Genomic DNA, 12,285 nt, shown 5'->3' with positions numbered 1-12,285 from the left:
ATCTGCGGGGGGCTGAATATATGGAGGTATCATCCTTTTCGTTTTGACTCGGTTTTTGAACAATTTTTATTCACTCTTCACGTGGTGAATTTATTTAATTTGATTATTTTCAATTCGGAACCATTCGAAACCCTCTCGATCCGATCCGGTTCTCACGTTAACGTGATTTGTGACGAAATCTCCTGTCGCGACGAGGAAGGACCGACACGCGGCATTGTAGATCCCTAAAGTTTGAAATTCCGTGTTGTTTTTTTTTTTCCCTCTTTTTCGCTCAATTTCCGTGACTCGGAATCCTATACCCAATGGTACAAGGATATCGATACGAGTAACTTTATCCTTTGCGTCACAATCGCTGCTTTGTATTCGAAAAAAAACAAACAAAAAACGAGTCAGGAAAAATGTTTATAAATAAAATGTGTAGCAACGTTACATTCTACTATTTTCCAAATGAATCGACCGAGAATTATTATTCGTCCGTGATATTTGAATTCCTGTTGTCAACGTAATCTGAAATGAACTTCGCTACAAGTTTTTGGAAGAGAAAATAATAAAAAAAAAAAAAAATTCATCGTATCGCACGTCAATTTTGATTAAAAAAAAAAAAAAAAAACAAACAAGAACGTAATTTCTGTCATCGAAGAATTATGACAGCGCGAACAGTAGATGAGTGAAAAACTGACTAACGAGAAATAACTGAGCACTGAAACTTTTCAAAAATTATCACAGAACGGATTGTTGCGAAATAATATAGAGAGTAAAAACGAAATATGAGAAAAAGTGAAAAGAAAACTGGATGAATAAATTTTCTGCCGTTTACAACAAGTGGGACAGACGAAATTCAAACATCGCGTAAACAAAATTTGTTTTCTACTACATTTCATCCCGCCTTGTTTTTAAGGGTGCAGGAGAGCTGCTGCAGCCTCGCGGCTAGCCGATGAACTAACCTTCGTGCTTTACTCTGGACACCACGCAACCCCCAGCGCAACCCCTGGCGCGTTTCTCCCGACGCTCTTCAGGGGTGGAAATGGAGAGGGCGGCGAATATGGGGGAGGTAGATAAGTGGGGTAGTCCTGGGAGGTATATATTGTGTGAGGACATCTTGTGATTGGCCTTAGATTCGTTAATTTAATTTCATCGATTTACGATCTCTGAGTTGGACTGGAGAATCGTCGAAAGCTCCCTTTTTCCTCTATCTTTTCATCGATTATTAGATACAATTGATGTAAATTTCTCATCGCCAGACGAGAGATCGGGATTTCTCAATTTAGTAACGAAATTTCATCGATAATCGTAATGGATAACTTTCGAAGCTACGAATTCAAAAGCTCGTACAGTTTGAATGAATATATTATTTTTATCTCGCACGCGAACGTGCGCGTGATTTTTATGTTCATTCTTTTTCTTCTTTTTTTTTATCCAAATACCAGCTGCATCGTCGCGACGTCACTGAAGAATTTTTCCGCATACAGATGCAGGGGTAGTACAGTGTTATCATACGGCGTTAGTCACATGTGCAATAAATCTCTTTGAAAATCAAGTCCGTTTGAAAGTCGTCGACTTTTGCGGGAGGTCGAAAACTCCTGAGATTTTACTGGAGCAAATTTTTACCAAAAGATGGCAACCGAAAAAAGAGGACGGGAGAAAAAAAGAAGAATTCCTTCATCCTTACCGTAAAATGTACCTACACGTATCGACGAAGTATACGGACGACCGTCGAACTGCGTCGAATTTGAGAAAAATTTGAATTTTTTCGATTTTATCCCGACTACGCTCGCTCACGTTATGACCCCTTGCTTTCGTTCGTTTGATTTTTTTTTTTTTTTTCTCTCTCTCTTTTCACCCCTGAGTCTTACGCCGCTCAATCTATTTACTTGTTATTTTCTAAGCACATATATCTACAACTTGAACTGCACTGTTATGTGTACAAGTTTAAACTTTTCGCAAACTAGAAATACGGGTCGGGTCGCTCGACACCCTCGCGATATATTATATGCGCTTTTTCAAACAAATATAACTTTTGTTTTTTCGAAAAACGAGTTTAACTTTTTTTTGTTAAATTTATTCTTTTCTCCGTTATTGTTTCATTGTACAAATGACCCGCGTAGAAAACTGTACTCGGTGAACACGAAATCAAAATCAAAATTTAATAGAATATTCGCCAAAAATTATCTGGAAAAAAATACCATCCAAATCGTACGTACGTGGCTTGTGTATAATGTAGTAACGATCTTTGAAGCTTTTGGGTTTTTTTTTTTTTTTTTTTTCCTCAGCTTGAATAATGTTGAGAGGTGTACTCCTATAGGCTTTATATTATACAGCCCTGTAGGTACCCCGGAGGCCCCGTATATGGAGGAGCCCTTCTTCATTTTTATTTCTGATTGTGCGGTGCCGTTGGGTTAGCGAGAACGGCAACGAGACGATTCATCCTTCGATTCATTTCACGTGTACTAAATGTACACGTATAGGTACCTGCATACATACACGTATCTACTTCTATCTCTCTCTCTCTTTTTTTTTTTTTTTACTTTTTTACCATCTCTCTCTCTCTCTCTCTCTCTCTAGCTGACAAAATCCGAGATCTTCGCACAGCTTTCACGAAACGTGTAGCTGTGCCAGAGGCGATATACTATACATGTATATGTGCATAGGTATGTGAGGTACATAACGTACATATACTTATCTATATGTACATACACGCCAGTTGTGAAATGACAGTTTTCCCAAATCCCAAATCTTTATGCTTCTCCATCTTTATTTTATGGCCTATTTTATTCACATACGCATATATGTATAGCCGTACACATTTCGCGGTACATGCGAGAAGAAATTCGACAAAGTATGTGGTACAAAAAACTAAAGAGGAGAAAAAAGAAGTTGAACCGTTGAAATGAATTTAGAAACAGAAGAGAAAAAAAAAAAAAAACGACAGCGATAATGACCGTAATAACGTTAGTAATGAAGTAACGAATTTGGATGAATTATTCTCTTTTTAACGGATTTGCTTATCTGTAGTCGGTAAAATGAAATGACCTTTCCTTTTTCTCTTCTTCCTTATCCTTTCTCTTCGGTTCTTCGGAAGTGGGGAGAAAATAAAAGGATATATCATTCGCGTCGGCTATCGTATATGAGCTTTTGCCAGGTGTTATATATGTATATCTATATACCATGGAAATAGTCGCAAAGGACCCACCACTCCTTGAGATTCCAGTAAAACACCTTATCTGTGTTGCTACGGTAGCAACAGCTGCCGCTACTACCTTCGACTATTTTTTTTTTTTTTTTTTTTTTTTTTTTTCCCCTTAGCTATTACCTACTCCAATTTTAAACCGCGAAAAGGGAAAGAATTGTCTCGGTTACTTCTGAAGCGCCACGAATATCCCGAACAAAGAGAGAGAAAAAAGAACCGATTTTGAGGTGCATTTTCTGACGGAACGCGACGTTTTTTGAATAAAAATATAATTACGAAAGGAAAAAGTAAAGAGGGGAATGAAAAAGTGAGAAATGTGATGGGAAGAAAATAAAGAGGAAATAAAAAAAAAAAATAAAGTAAAATAAAAGAAGGGCAGGAGATTCGCGGATCCCATAGCCGCAAAGATGTGACTGTTTAGATGGGCATCTTTTGATTGCAGGGATTTATTTTACCGACCATCTGATAACCGGTATCGATCGCGCCTGAAGCCAAAAGACGTCTTTCCTTTAGATATCCCGCAGCTTCTGCTTTCGTTCCTTTTTTTTTTTTTTCTACACATACACACGGGTGCGGGTATGTATACGTGCACGTACACGGAGACTTGCGTACGTGTACGTTGAAAATGGGTGAGCTTCTCAAGAAGGGAGATGCGCGCGGGAAGGGAATCCAATTTTTTCGAATTGTTTCGAGATCAAAGTTGCGCGCGTGAGATTCGTTGCGATAGTTCGTTCTCTCTCTATTTTTTTGCGAGAGTCCTTTTTTTTTTTTTTTGTCCTCCGAAGTCCTCTGTCTTACGCTTTTTCTCTATCTCTTTCGTTTCTTCATGCCCAGATATTCTTACCCTCCCCATTATTTCATCCCCCTATTTTTCTCCAGCCATCGTAAACTCTTTATGCGATTCGGCTGGATTTTCTCCCGTGGAGTAACGTCTAGCCGTGAAATTACAGTTTTAAAGCACCCCCACCGTATTCTGCATTCGAAACGATATTGGGACTTTCAATGTTACGTATCTATAAAATTTGCATCCTTGTAAGCCAAGTGCAAGTGTCTATGAGAAAAAACGTACGTCTAACGCATGTTCGTTCCAAGTATAATTGATCGAAAATTTATCGACAATTATTGAACTGTTCGACGTGAAAAATGAACGATGCGATAGTTTTCGAAAAATAAAAGTAATGAAAAAATATCGATGGTGCATGTGATACGTATTTTTTTTAGTTTTTAGTTTTGCGTGAAACTCGTATGAAACCCGTAACACTCGTATGGGAATGGGAGATAAATAGAAGCTGAGGAATTATTGGAAAAGTGTTGGAAACCCGGTCGAGAAAGAGAAAGAGAAAAAACGAATATGTTTTATTTTTCGGAAGGGGTGGGATAGAAGTGGAACAATTTAGAGAGGTTTAATTTTCCAAAAAGCTGGATTTGCGGCCCCTGAAGTTAGCGCTTTCCGATTTATTGGCCAGGGACGCAATGTACAAACCTTTTTTTTCACCAACAACCTTTACCAACCAATATACCGACGGTAAGAATAATTTGGCTTACGGTCGAATGAAATTCCAAATATTTATTCATCTTGGCTTTCGTAATAAAAAAAATATCATGATTTCCTTGACCCGAACACACCTATCTGCAGCCTCGCATTAAATTATCGGATGTTTATTAATCTACGCGGTATAATTGTTGCGTCAATTTTTTAAACTAAAAATAAAAATTATATCAGAAACAGTTCCGGAAACTTCGAATCACCGTTTTAGGAAATGGGTGTATGGAAAAAAAAAAAAAAAAAAAAAAAAAAAAACATTCCGAATCCTAATTCAGATCAAGAAGACCCTTGACCCAGTCACGAATAAGAGAGGATATATTTGAAGTGAAATTATTTTCAGAAAAAAAATTAATTGCCGAGCGGATTTCCAAAGAATATTTATAACTTTACGCCTCATGTAATGCTCGTAGAAAATATCATATCATGTTACAAGAATCCAGTTTTCCGTGTAACTACGCTCTAAATTGTGTATTTCAACTATTAAACATTAAAATTGCGAATTCATAATCCACGAGAAGGTAGTTTTATATATCATATTTCTGAGCGAATTTCTGCGCGCCTGCAACATAACATGAGGCATTTCCTGTCAAATCACCCACACCGACTGCACCGTGACCCGGATCATTTTATGGACGATAAATTTTTTGTTTCTTTTTTTTTTCCTTTCCCTACGAATTATTCAGATGGTAATCTTTTGATTTTCGTTTATGCCTTTTCGGTTGAACGATAAAAGAGAGGAAGAGGTTATTATCATATCATCATTTATTGGAATATCTTTTTTTTTTTTATTCAAATGGTCAGGGTCACGGGTCGGGAGATTTTTCGCAAAATGCACCGTATCCAAACCTTTGCGATTTTAGTTTCTATGCACGGCGGTGTATCAGAGCAATTCACGTGTAAGAATGGGAAGAAAAAATACAAAAGTGAGAAAAAGAGAGACGGATAAAGAAAACGCGCACCTGGATTTACTTTGCAGTAAATCTTTTTCCGCTTAATTCTCTTTTTTTTTTTACACCAACAACGTTCTGTATTTCATTCTTTATCTCCTACCGATCTCTATCACCGAGTACGCAGAACAAGTGAGATATTTTTTTTTTTTTATGTTTCATATATAATTCCATGGACAGTTCTAAGCTTCGTTGGAAATTTGATAATCCTGAATTTTTCGTAAAAATTCACTTGAATTCGATGTACGATGGAATTTATTCGGACTTGACTCAACTTCGAGCCATAAATCGAATAATTATTTCGGTAACTCCATCATTTCGGCAAATAAAAATACCGAAAGTTACCTGCTGCAGTGAACTGAATACAATTTTGGAAAATTCGCACAATACAAACTACATCGACAGATTGAAATTTTGTAATTTCATTCAAAGCTAAAACCCACCGCTAATATGCCAACAACGGTTGCACACACATTATTAATTAAACTTATAATTCGGACGAGTTAATGTGTTCGGCAAACTTTCGTGTATTTTATAATACCAGCGTGCACAAATTACATGGAAAATAACGGGATGTTGGTAATTACAGCCTAACAAGATAAAAGAATGAAAATGTTTTTTTGCGTCCTTTATTTTGTTCGACGTCGGAAAACCGAGCACATGAATAATAATAACGAAATGAACGGAAAAGTGTCTCGAGAAGAAGCGAGGAGGAAAAATCATTGTAATAAAAAAAAAAAAATCGATGGTATGAAAAATAATGAAATCACAAGAAGGAGAGGGAAAATTAGCATTGAAAAATTGAGGAAACTTTCTTTTCATCCACACCTCTGTGTACGCGGAGCGCGGCTAAATATTCGAATACATTATCGCGATGTGAGTTTTTATTCGACGCCGGAACTTTTTTCGAAATTTTGTTCGACGCATAGACGCCTGTTCAGGTATCACGGAAAATCTTGTTGGATACGCGCGTCCCCTCTAATGGCCTAGATTTTATTGGCAAAGGATAAAGGGATATTGTAGGTGTATTAATTTTATCGCGATGATAAGAATTCAACGGGTAGAGCGAACGAGGATTTCGCAGTAAATATGGTAGCTGCTACAGTGTGAAAATGTTTTGAAAAAGAAAAAAAAAAAATTCCGACACATAATAATAACGACGTTATGGAATTTCCATCAATTTCAATCTACATCAATTACTATGTTGTATAGTACGTTTGAAACGAGAAGGAACAAAAATTTCTCAAAGAAATCTTCACATTCCTTATTTTAATAGCGTAAATCAAGCCGGTAAATACTTGATCAAACTTCACCCCGTGTATATCTCCGTGGAAACTTTTGTTTATTGTGTATATTAAATTATTTATCCTTAATCGTGTTATCGAGTTGATTATCGAGTTGATTGTTATCGTGTTATCGATGTTAATTTATTCTCGTGAAAACGATTGTTCGTAATTCAAATTATTTGTAATCAGACATCGTTTATTCTTGGATGTAGAAAATATCGAAACATAGATGGACGAAAATTAATGATTAATGAAAATGAAAGTAATACAATAGGAATAAATAAATGAGCTCGTAAGTGGAAATATTCATTCTATTCCAAAGTAAAACCTCTGAAAATTAATCCCGGCGTGAAAAGGCCTTGGAAAAGTAAAAAAAAAAAAAAAAAATAGTTTTTTCCAACTATGAAACTGAGCGAAACTAGAAGGAAAGAACTAACAAAAGTAGTTGATGAGGATAGCGCGCGTACATACTATAGGTATATATATATCATTGAAATGAGTGTGATGAGGAGAAAGAACCGACGAAAAATTATTAAAAAAAGAAAAAGAAAATGTAAGGAAGTACAAAAGGTGAAAGAAAAAATTAAAGGTGGGTGGAGCTAGTCCAAGGTGTCTTTCTTGAATAAAAAATTCCATTCCGGTTGAAATTACAATAAGAATTTTTCCCACGAAGATGCACAGGCTATATGGTTGGTGTATGTAAAAGCGCTAATTTTATGCAACGAAGTAATCTGTTTTACTGCGAGAAGCGATGCTCCGAGATAGTCCGCATCGCACTGCACTCCTCTGAGCGTTTCATTTTTATTTTACTTTATTTATTTATTTTTTTGATCCCTCTCCACGTTCGCAGTTATTTCGTAATTTTTTTCTTTCTCCATCATTTTTTTCAAATGAATTATATAAATTACTTCGCACTGATTACATGCCGGTCGAAAGATGTTAAGTATAAACGTACGCATACGTATGTTCGGATAATTTCATATATATATTTGCAAGTGAATTGCTGTAGTGTACGAAAGGATCGAAATCACATTTTACTCACGATATTCTTGACTTGAATTTCATTTCATTTAATTCTTATCATTCGTAGTCCGTATTTTTCAGTTCGTAAGGATCGAATACAAATTTGAATACTGATTGGATGGAATTATACCGTAAATGGCATTGACGAGTGTATAGGTACGTAAGATTTGTTTTTTATTTGTTTTAAGAATATCATTTCTTTATTTTTAATTTCATTCTAAAGTCGGCGTATATCCTTTTCCGCTACTGCACTTGGGGTATAAAAGGTAAATTGATTATCGATTAGGAATAAATTTCGAAACTGTGTGCTTCGATTTGTTTTCCTTATTTTCTACAATTTATTTCTCACCGCCCTCACCTTCTACACAAATTCTTCTTTCCGTATATATATACATACGTACCTACCCCTATTCCGAGGTAGCGCTTTCCGGTTTCATTTATTTTCCAGTTCACGGTACAGTATGCATGTACTATATACATTTGCGGATTTTACATACATACGTGTATGTTATTTACCCACACATCGGAAAACTTACCTCTCCAAACTCCATTACCTTTCCTTCTTTTTTTCTTTATTATTTTGATTTTTTTTCTCTTGCTTTTTATTCAATAAATATATATGTACGGAACACATATCCGAAACGCTGACAATGACTACAGAATTTAACACATTCAATTATATGAGAGTCGTAAAAAATCTTGCCAATCATTAATTTACAAAACTCCGTGAACGATTTTTTTAACTCAACATTTCACCCGTTTATCCTTCGGAATGATATCGCATAAAATTTTATCCATGTGCGTTATTCAGTTTTTTATATTTCTGGTTTTTCGAACGCGATGAATGAAAAAATATTTTATCGTTATTTTTATCACGGAAACATATAGATTCGAAAAACAAGCTTAACAGTTAGTCGACGCACAGGTACAACGTACCAGTTATGTACCTGTAATTGTAATAATTAATTTTCATTTTCATCCATTGTACGTATCATACGTTTGAAAAAATTCCTTCCCTTGTAACGAGACTCTTTGGATTTTTGGCGATCGTAGGGGTATAGCGAAATACATCATATGTTATTAATATTGAAACGATTTTTTGAAGCAATGTTCCGGTACTCACGTTAAAATTTCCCTGAATGTTCGGACCGGCTTGTCCGATGTAGAGTTTACTGGCGGTGTCGAATACGAGTTCGCTTGGAATTCTGGTGACTCTTTGCTTTCCAAACTCGTGACAATTGAAATAGAGTGTGATATCGGTCGTCGTTACTTTTAATATAACTTCAGCCCATTTCTTGACCAAACGATTTACCGTGAAAGTTGCCACCTCGTCCGAAAGCGAATGCAGATCCGAATTCGTGTACAAAAGTGTTATGTTCTGATTCGTTCCTGGACCATCCTGAAACAAGGCGGAGAGAAAAAGAAATTGAATACGATTTTAGAGAAAATATTGAAAATTTCATTCATTCTTCATTGTACACGCTCGTTTTTTTCTCTATTTTTATCTTGAAAATGAAAAAAATCATCCGAAATCTAGAGCACATTTTAATTTATCAGTCTCAATAAGTAAGGTGTTCTAGAACTCAGGTCTATCTGATTATATTATAGATTTTGAAGGTAATTTGATACTGATTGGAATAGTGAAAGGAATAGAGAAAATTGAAGACCGACGATCAAATAAAACCATAAAATCTCGTTTAGTAATATACTGTGAATATATTGTATGTAGAACATCAGGTTCCCTATGTACTTCGGAAGTTTATTATCGATCACTATAACGTGATCGTGAGGTGAATAGAATCAAATTCCTTCCGGATAAGATTTCACGCTCCATTGAGCAAGTCATAAATATTCAATATAATATTGTTCGCTATTGGAAATTCCATGATATTAATATGTACATAGGTATACGCGGATGTTATCTGTTGAGGTTCTGTATGGCGATTTTGAGAAAAAAATGTAATATCTCCAGCTATTTTTTTTTTTTTTTTGTCGCGTTTCCGTCAATTTATCTCGTTTGGAATAAAAATCTGTCATTACAGTTGAGAACACGCCTCGATTACGTATATGATTTTGCTTGAAAAAAATTTTCGAAAAATAAAACTTTTGAAATATTCTTACCGATATTCTTAGACCGAGTTGTACTACGGTATCGTACGAGTTGAGTACAGCGAATAAGTAGCTGGGTCCTGTCGATAGCGTTTTAAAATTAGCTACGACGGTAAATTCAGCCGGTAATTTTTCCGGCAGATGAAGTCTGTAGGGTTTTTTGACATCTGCTCCCGGACGAAATCCGTATACCGGAAATCCGTCCAATCCAATATCGTAGTAAAGGTATCTTTCGGACGATGATGGAATCGGCATAGCATCCAGAAGGTCCCATTCCAAATCTGAAACCAATGAATAAAGAGAAAAAGTTTCAGTAACGAACAAGGAATAAAATTACTTTCAATCTTCTCTTTTCCCTCAATCAAATTTATCTGTTCAATTACATCATGTAAAACATTTTTATTACCGTGCGTAGAACAACCTCGAGTTGCAGGATTTTATTATTTGAAAAAAAAAAGGCGGTGAAAAAATTGATCTATTCAAAATTTTCTACATTTCATTACGCGACGATCATTAGTAATAATTGTGTAACAAGAGAGTACCATACGATTTACACGTATGTACAAGAGAAAAAAAGAAATCCTACAAAGTGGAAAAATGAATTTTTCCTTCCTTTTCCTTCTTTCGTCTTTCGCGTTGCATTCGGTAATCGTTTTTTTGCGCGGATGATATCGTCGGAAGTGCAGCAACAAGTTCGTGCCTTCGAACCCAGATGGCAGCTTTACGCACGTCAAGTTGTAGGAATCTTGAAAGTTATTCAAAGGTTTGAATTTTTCTTCGGAATAACCGGCTTTCCAAAAATGGAATATTTCAACGAATATTTTCAGAAAAAACCAAATCCTTTTCGATCGAGATCTATCCTGAAATTTTCCTCAAATTTTTTTGTAACTCCCCTCTCTCGGTGAATTACATGAAAAGCCCGATCTTCGATGGAATATAAAAACTTGTAACATTTTTGAAATTGTCTAGCTATATAATTTTAATTCCTTCGTTCACAATTCCTGCGGAATAGGTACCCTTTTTTAGAGATAGTTTTTATAGTTATATGTATACATTACACGTTTTCAGGAACAAGTATATATAAGATACAACCCTCAACCTTCCATTCTACTACTTTTTCGCCCCCCACCTCCCTCCCCCCCCCCCCCCCCCATGGTCCTTGGGGGTAGTTTAGCGCGAAACTTCTTAACTTTGATGCCACTTTTACGCTTGTTTTGTTAATTAAGAAAATCTTTCTTATTATACACCCAAAACCCGGCCCATCTCCGATATGCGCACACACTCGTACGAATTGCATGGTGAATATTCTTACACGAGGCGAAAAATTTCGGTCAGGTTCGTGTGCGTGGATGTATTTTTATTACGTGTACGTACACGTCTACATGGATCACAGTGCGTCGGGAATGTACATAGGCCGATCGAGGGCCTGTACATAAACGAATGTACGTATATATATACATTATACCCCGTTTGGCGAGTAGTGTAGGTAAGGGAGTCGAGAAGACCGATAAGAAAAAGTTTTGGTCGTTTACCGGGTCAGTCAGTTTTCACATACCGCGTGTAACCGTGCGGTATACGTATACACGTACACGTATACGGGTACATAGGTAGGTACCTCCGATGGACGGAACGGGACGGGTTTATTGTTGATTAACTCGGGGTTGTTAAGCCCCCGGAGAGGTTGTTCGGGGTCAAAGTTTAATATCTCTCCCCAGAGGAGCGGTGAAACACTCAGTCAGTTGAGTCAGTAGATTCGAAGAGGAGTGCAAGAGTAAGACCGGCTTGGCAAACCGAAATGTGGAAATGCTAATTATTGTAGATATCTAGCGAGCAAATGTACAGGCGTAAACCCGTATCGCGTTCGAGGCGTCTTATTTCGACGAACAATTATACGCAATGAGGGCGAATAGCTGTTACGAATTCGGATCATCGTGTCATTGAGTTTTATCAAAATTTCAATATCAGTCAAATTTCAATCTTGCGTGAACTTTTTTTTCGAAACTTCGATCCTCCGACGGAAATAAAACACTTCACAGTCCACCTTACGTACAGGCTCCTGCGTACATCGTTGAAAAGTTTGTACATAGGTGTCATTCGGGCCCGTCGCGAATTCCGGGGATAAGGGAAAGGACGGAAGGAGGCGGTGGAAATGTGTGCATAAGGGTGTGCGAAGGGTAGCCCTTGACG

General features: G+C 36.6%; 1 protein-coding gene across 6 annotated transcripts in view; it reads right to left on the bottom strand.

Moving 5' to 3' along the window:
* The window catches only part of LOC105689622 (collagen alpha-1(XVIII) chain), a 66,248-nt gene that overhangs the window by 25,221 nt on the left and 28,742 nt on the right, over positions 1–12,285 (bottom strand). For all 6 annotated transcript variants that reach the window (XM_048658866.1, XM_020854384.2, XM_020854388.2 and 3 more), the window contains exons 3-4: positions 10,111–10,379; positions 9,113–9,388 (exon numbers count right to left, since the gene is read on the bottom strand). In XM_048658866.1, coding sequence (XP_048514823.1) covers positions 9,113–9,388; positions 10,111–10,379 — 545 coding nt within the window. The remainder of the gene's footprint in view (positions 1–9,112; positions 9,389–10,110; positions 10,380–12,285) is intronic.

The sequence above is a fragment of the Athalia rosae genome, chromosome 7 (genome assembly GCF_917208135.1).
Source record: "Athalia rosae chromosome 7, iyAthRosa1.1, whole genome shotgun sequence".
Taxonomy (NCBI): domain Eukaryota; kingdom Metazoa; phylum Arthropoda; class Insecta; order Hymenoptera; family Athaliidae; genus Athalia; species Athalia rosae.
This window is presented reverse-complemented; position numbering and strand designations above follow the sequence as displayed.